This window comes from Buceros rhinoceros, unplaced genomic scaffold (genome assembly GCF_000710305.1).
Source record: "Buceros rhinoceros silvestris isolate BGI_N320 unplaced genomic scaffold, ASM71030v1 scaffold1706, whole genome shotgun sequence".
Classification (NCBI taxonomy): Eukaryota; Metazoa; Chordata; class Aves; order Bucerotiformes; family Bucerotidae; genus Buceros; species Buceros rhinoceros.
This window is the reverse complement of record NW_010415596.1, coordinates 30498-36742: the sequence shown is the minus strand read 5'-3', so window position 1 is coordinate 36742 and position 6245 is coordinate 30498. Positions and strand designations below refer to the sequence as shown.

Here is a 6245-nt window from a genome sequence, read left to right as displayed (position 1 = left end):
CTGAACCTTCAACTTTGGGATCTGAGGCACAGTTATGGTACTTTTGGGACCAAAATTTCAGTTTCACGCCTAGGTGTGGTATTTTTTTATCCTCTACTTGTTTTTGAAGTAATTACTTTGACAAATGACTTTTTTGTGTCACAAAGATTTTTTAGGTAACTTATCTGCTGCTTTCTTGGTTTCAACTTTGTAGTCTTAAAAGGCCATCTCTCTTTTGAGTAGTTATGTTGGCTAAGATAATCCTTCAGTGTGTTTTGTTGAAGCTTACTCTTTTAACCTCCCTATTTAGACTTATTTTTCTAACCTTTTCTGTGTATATTTAATGACCACGGCAACAGAAGAGAGATTAGCTGCCATGACAAGGAACAGAAAAATCCATTCTTTTTATTAGAGTTGTTGTAGTTTTATGGCTTTCTTCAATTTAGGACACAATTCCTTTTCTTAAAGGAGAATTTCCATATTAGGCGAGTTTTGAAACAAATATCTTTCAGACAAAAGAAAGATGTTTGATGTTGTGTATCTCTTAATTACTTAAATCAATCATTCTTTGAAACACGACAGCCTCTTTCCAGCTATGCAAACTGTAAGGGTACCTTTGTGACCATCCGGTGATAGAGAACCTCATTGAGGAAGTTGTTGTTATTCTTACAGGGACTGAGGGCAATATGGGTAGGATTGCACAGAAGAGGGGCTCTTTTCTTGAGGAAATACTCCTAAATGCATAATCTCTCTTTCTGAAGAGTAACTGCATGCTGCTAACAAGTTTGTAAGCAGTCCCTTTTCAAATAGTCTTATAGCTTAGTCAAATGCTCTCAACATTGGGTCAGTATAAACCAGATCTTTTCACTGTCACCCTTTTCTCCCGGGAAATCATGTCCTTTGAACTTGGGTTTGTTTTCTGTGTTGGTGATGAAATTTGAAATTGGGCTTTTCGTTTTTTCCCCTCGCCTTGTTAGCACAGCCGGTTGCGTTCCAGCAGTGTGTTGAGAACGTGAATTCATACGTGAACTCTTGCTCCCTCTGCGGGCTCTGTAGCAGAACGGCGTGAAATGCTGCACGTTTTCTGTGAGCTGTTGTTTGTATTACTTACCTGGGTGCCAAGGTAACCTATGTCCATCCCATTTTAAAATCAGAACCTTATAGTGCTTTGGGATGAGCTGTAATACCTTGACTCTTTCCATCAGTTGGCATCTTTCTTCTCTTCTTTATTCCTCACCCCATAACGTAGTATTTTTAACGGCAGTTTAGATTTTCCTTGACAGCACCCCTAACTGTTCAAGAGTTATTGTCCTAAAGTATTTCACAACCTCTTCTGTCAACGAGCAGTAAAGATAAAAGCAAGTTATTTTACACAGACAGAACTGATCTGAGGTACCAGTTTTAGCTGAGCAGATGCAAAATGTGCTGAAACATTTACATACAGCATATGTACTATTCTGTTTCTCTTCAGAAACTTGATCAGCCTGTGATGTTTGTTTTTTAAAACAAATATCCACGCATGACACTTGCAGTACAGTGACAAGGGCAGTGCATCACCAGTCACTAGAAAGCTGAAGAGTGAGTGTTGACGTGTACCTTAACCTTCATATGAAGGGATATAGTCTTTGACAGGGAGGGACCTGTAATATATTTTTTGCTGTCGTTTTAGAACATTTTTCACAAGTTTCCAAAAGACACACTGGGAACGGTAGTTGGTAGCAGTCTTGCAGGCTGAAGGGAGGAGGAGAGATGGGTAAACATCTGTTCTTTCTTGATGTTCCAGCTGTGAGACTCTACTTTAATCTGGAAAGCCTTAAAGATATTAGTGAATAAGAAGATTATTTTGTTTTCTCATTGTTTAGGTAATTTTCTTCAGTTTACCCTTTATACAACATGGAGTGGGAATGAATAAGCTCATCTGCCTTTGATTACATGTTGCATGTTAGCTGTAGAAATTACCAGCTTCATGGTAGTTGTGCCAGTTTGGGAAGTACTCGGAGTTCACACTTGGACTGTGCAATATACAGCAGAGGTTATGCAGCAGATATTTTTACATTTGCATATAGTTACAGCAATCAGTCCTTTTCTGTGGATATTGCACCTTTTTACAGTTGCTTATCCACGGTGTTTCAGAAGTTCTGTAACTGCCTCTACCTCAACAGGATACTATTTTTAATAGTTCTCATGTATTTAATAAATTTCTTCTATATTTCTTTTGTGTGTGTGTGTATATATATATCTCTGTATTTTTACCTTTGTCATATACATAGGGAAGAGGAGTTAGAAATGCTTATGCAATTTGTGTGGGCTAAACAGAATTATTTTAGGAATCAAAAGGCTTTAGAAAGCTAATGACAATCAAAAAACTTTTGAAGGGATAGATTAATGAGAGAGGGCCTGCATCCAGTCTGTATCTGTAACCGAAAGAGGTGTATGGCTTTATGACTGGAAGTAGCTAGAGGAGAAACTTGAACCCCTTCCCACGTTTTTAGGAAGTAAGGGAATCTAGTAAGAATGAAGTTTTCAATAAGGGGAAATTGATAAGTGTTAGCTTTTTCTTGCATATATCTGATATCATATGCTGTCTCTTTTTATTAAGAGTTAGTATTTTGGTTTAACACTGACTATTTTTCAGTCTCTCCTGCAGTTTCTTGAACGACAGTATCTCTAGATTTATTAGAAGTGGGACCTATGAGGGAAGCTGTGCAGATAAATTATTACCAGGACTAAATTTCAAGAAGTGGGATCTTCTCCAGTGCATCACTAGCCTGGCCTTCTTCCTCACTTTTACTCTAAGTGGTGATGACACATGACCAACCACATAAAAAGCTGTTTTTTGAGTTAGCCGTTGTGGCTATCTGTGGCTGGTTTTGTTTGAGCAGCTTTATCCTTCAGGAACTGAAGCAAGCAATCTACTGTGCAAGATTGCTTTAGCTCTCATGTTAGCTTTCTAGTACTAAAACTAAGATCTCCACACCCAGAGACTGCTTGTGCTGTGCTTTTGGGGATTGGTATCTATGGAAGGCTTCCACTACTAGTGGGAGGTGGTTTGTTAACCGGTTTTCCAACTTTTCTAGGCCTGTGTGAAATAAAAATAAAATGGATTTTACAGTCCTGTGCTTCTTTTTCTTACATGTATTTGGAGAACTCATTTGTAGTGACTTGTGGAATACTGATACAACACTGCTATATATGACACGATTGTGGGATCTTTCTTTTTATGGTGTTTACTACAAGGCAAGGTGTGGTATTTTGACATAGCCTTCCCGTTAATTGCTGAGAATGAAACAACTTTGTGTAATGCTTCTGTGCTTGGAGTGTAACTACTGAGCAATGATTAGCAAGAGAAAAACTGGCTCTAAGATGACTTCTGGTTTTTAATTTGATGAAATAGAAGTAAAATTTTTGTTCACCAGTCAAAAGGCTTTTAGCAGTACTTAGTCAACACCTTTCTCTCATCCCTCAAGCAGTTGCATTTAACTGGTATAGCAGGATTCAGGTATTACTCATCCAGAAAGGACTGGCACATTTTCAAATCTTACATGTTCTTATCTTCAAGTAAATGAAGTTGGTTAAATGTCTTCAGAATAGAGAAGCTCACAGTATGACTTGCGTGGTGCATTCTTGTAATCACTGTAAGACTGGAGCAAACTAATAATGTTGTTAAACCTGTTATACTAGCAACTGCACCTTCAGTTTTTCTAGGATTTAATCATTGTGAAAATCACATCCTGTGAGAGTGTTTAACTTGCTTTCTGCGTCCTTGATGTAGTCAACTTGTATGAATTTTGTGGTGCTTGCATGGGGAAGAGATGGTAAAGATTCTCCGCTGCCTGATTTCCTTGTAGTTTCTGGTCAGAAATTATTTTGATGTTTAAGATGATGTTTTTCCTTTTCTTTAGTTTCTAAGGGAAGATATGCAATACAAGGATGCCTCTAATAAACATAGTCACCTTCACAGAGAAGACAAGCATATCACCATTGAGGATCTGTGGAAACGCTGGAAAATGTCTGAAGGTAGGTAAAGAAGAATAACTAAAAATGATGGTGGTTATTGGAAAAGACATAATTTGACATTTTTCCCACTAAGTAGTTTAGAGTAGTAAATGGATGACCTCTTACAGAATCTTCATGAGTCTGTTTTGGTAGTGTTATTTATAGGCCTATATAAACTTGACTGAAAATGCGCTCGATCCAGCTAGAGTTAATTTCCTCTTGAGAGGTCCAGAATGTTAGAGTTATTAGGAGAAAAATGCTTTATTTTTCCCCCCACACCATTCAGAAAGCGTTGTGCTTATGGTGAGCATATAGAGATCTAAAATTTGGTATTAGTCAAATAGATAAAAGTAGGAACAAAAGAGGAATGAAACTAGAAACTTGCCATTGGTTAATTCTGCTAATATAGAAAGTCATTTAAGTGCAGTTTGAGGTAATACATTGGTTAAGTGTTTGTGTGGTAAATATCTACATTTTAACCAGTGATTTTTAGCTACATCTCTCCAAATATTCTGTAAATACTTATTCACTAGAGATCTTGTTCAAGGCAAGTATTGCAACTAAATTATCAGAGAAAATTGTCTTCCTACAGTTGTTCATCTAACTTATGAGTAACTCTTCAAAAATTTAGGCTCCAGTGGTATCAGAAGTATCTAAGATGTCTTTTGTGTACATCTTTGTTCCAGGTTTCTTGAATGTAGTGAACTGTGTGAGTAAGACTCAAAAGATTTCGAGAGACCTGCCTAGGCTTACTCTGTCTGCTTAGAATGGCTTTACTGTGCGTCCTGTTGAGGAACCTAAAGTTGTATCCTGGGGATGCCCTTTAGAATGAGACTCCCAAGCAGTGTTAGCAGTGGTCTGGTGACCACCAAGTATGAAGCCTACCCCTCAAATATCTTACTTTCGTTTAATATTAGGTAATATGGATAATACTGTTTTTCCTTTCTAGATGTTTTAGGAATTGTGATGGATTTGTTTCTTGCATACCGCTAGTTTGTAGTACCAGGTTAGTGCAATTTGACAGCATTGAACAGGAAGGTGGAAGGCAGTGTTAATAATGTTATCAGTAATTTGAAACTTCGCTAGGTAGCCTGTTGAGGTATCCTGTGAGAATTACAAGCTCTAAATAGTGCCTTTGACAAGGCTTATGCAGAAACAACTTCTGGATCTATTGCTGCTTGGTTTATGCTGAGTAGAATTCTATCCCATAAAGCTTGCTTTGTGTGGATGTTTGTCCTAAGTAACTTAAAGTTGTTTTGTGATTAAGATACTGGTGATGTGAGACCGATGGGATTTGAGGGAAGAATGAGAAAACACCGTTTATAGTATAATAAGTACTCTATTGCTGTTTGGTGTCTCTCTTAAGGATTAAGAAAACCAGAGGTTATTTTTAAGTAATTGCTTGAGAAGGATTTTATATAGAGAATGGAACCCTGAGGATTGGCTCCATTCAAAGCTTTAAAATTTGCCTTATAAAATAAAACAGCTTTAGAATATTGCTTTTTAATAATTCTGGCACTGGGTAGGCTTTCGGTATCCCCACCTGGAGCAGAATCCTTAAGGCATAGTTTTTACTGGTTCAAATTAAAGGAATTTCAAGGCTGCTATACATAGGTTTTACCTGCATGGAAAGAATCGTATCGTAGCTTAAATCAGCATCTAACCTACTGTTGCTCTCTTGCCACACAGTTTCAATGAGTCCTTAGTACAAAACAAGACTGTCACTTAATTTAGTTGATTATGCTTACTCTTGTTGTGTCTGTTTATGTTTTTTAATCTCATAATTAATTCTACAGAGGGAGCTTCCTTTAGAAGAATGGTTACGAACTAGCGTAGCAGTTTAAAGCTTAGGTGACTTTCAGAAAACAGTGTCTTCTGACTTCTATTACTGTTTGTGTCTGTTCTTTAAATATAAATGCCAGCATATGCTTGTTGTGTGGTATTTGCTTTGACTATCTCCTGTGTAACTACGCAGTGTATTCATGCATATGCAGAGCCTTTCAGCTATTCTAAAATACCAAGCGTAGTAGTTTTTGTTGGGTTAAAGTCAAAAATGCATCGTCAGTATTTTTTTCTACGAGGGCCTTCAAGAGGTTGTAGTTGCAAGCGCATCAAAGGAGATAGATGAACATTTGTTTCAATGTCTAAGTTCCAGTTTTTGTACGATTATTTTTCAAAGTTCTGTGTCTCTAGCATGTCTACCTGCTCTTTTTTTGCCCCTCTATTAGGCTAAGATCATATGAATTTGCTGTCTGAAGACAGTCGTGTAG

General features: G+C 37.4%; 1 protein-coding gene across 1 annotated transcript in view; it reads left to right on the top strand.

Annotated features, from left to right (window-relative positions):
• Positions 1-6245, top strand: part of STIM2 (stromal interaction molecule 2) — a 31667-nt gene that overhangs the window by 10941 nt on the left and 14481 nt on the right. Inside the window, exon 2 of the mRNA XM_010137456.1 lies at positions 3882-3996. Coding sequence (XP_010135758.1) covers positions 3882-3996 — 115 coding nt within the window. The remainder of the gene's footprint in view (positions 1-3881; positions 3997-6245) is intronic.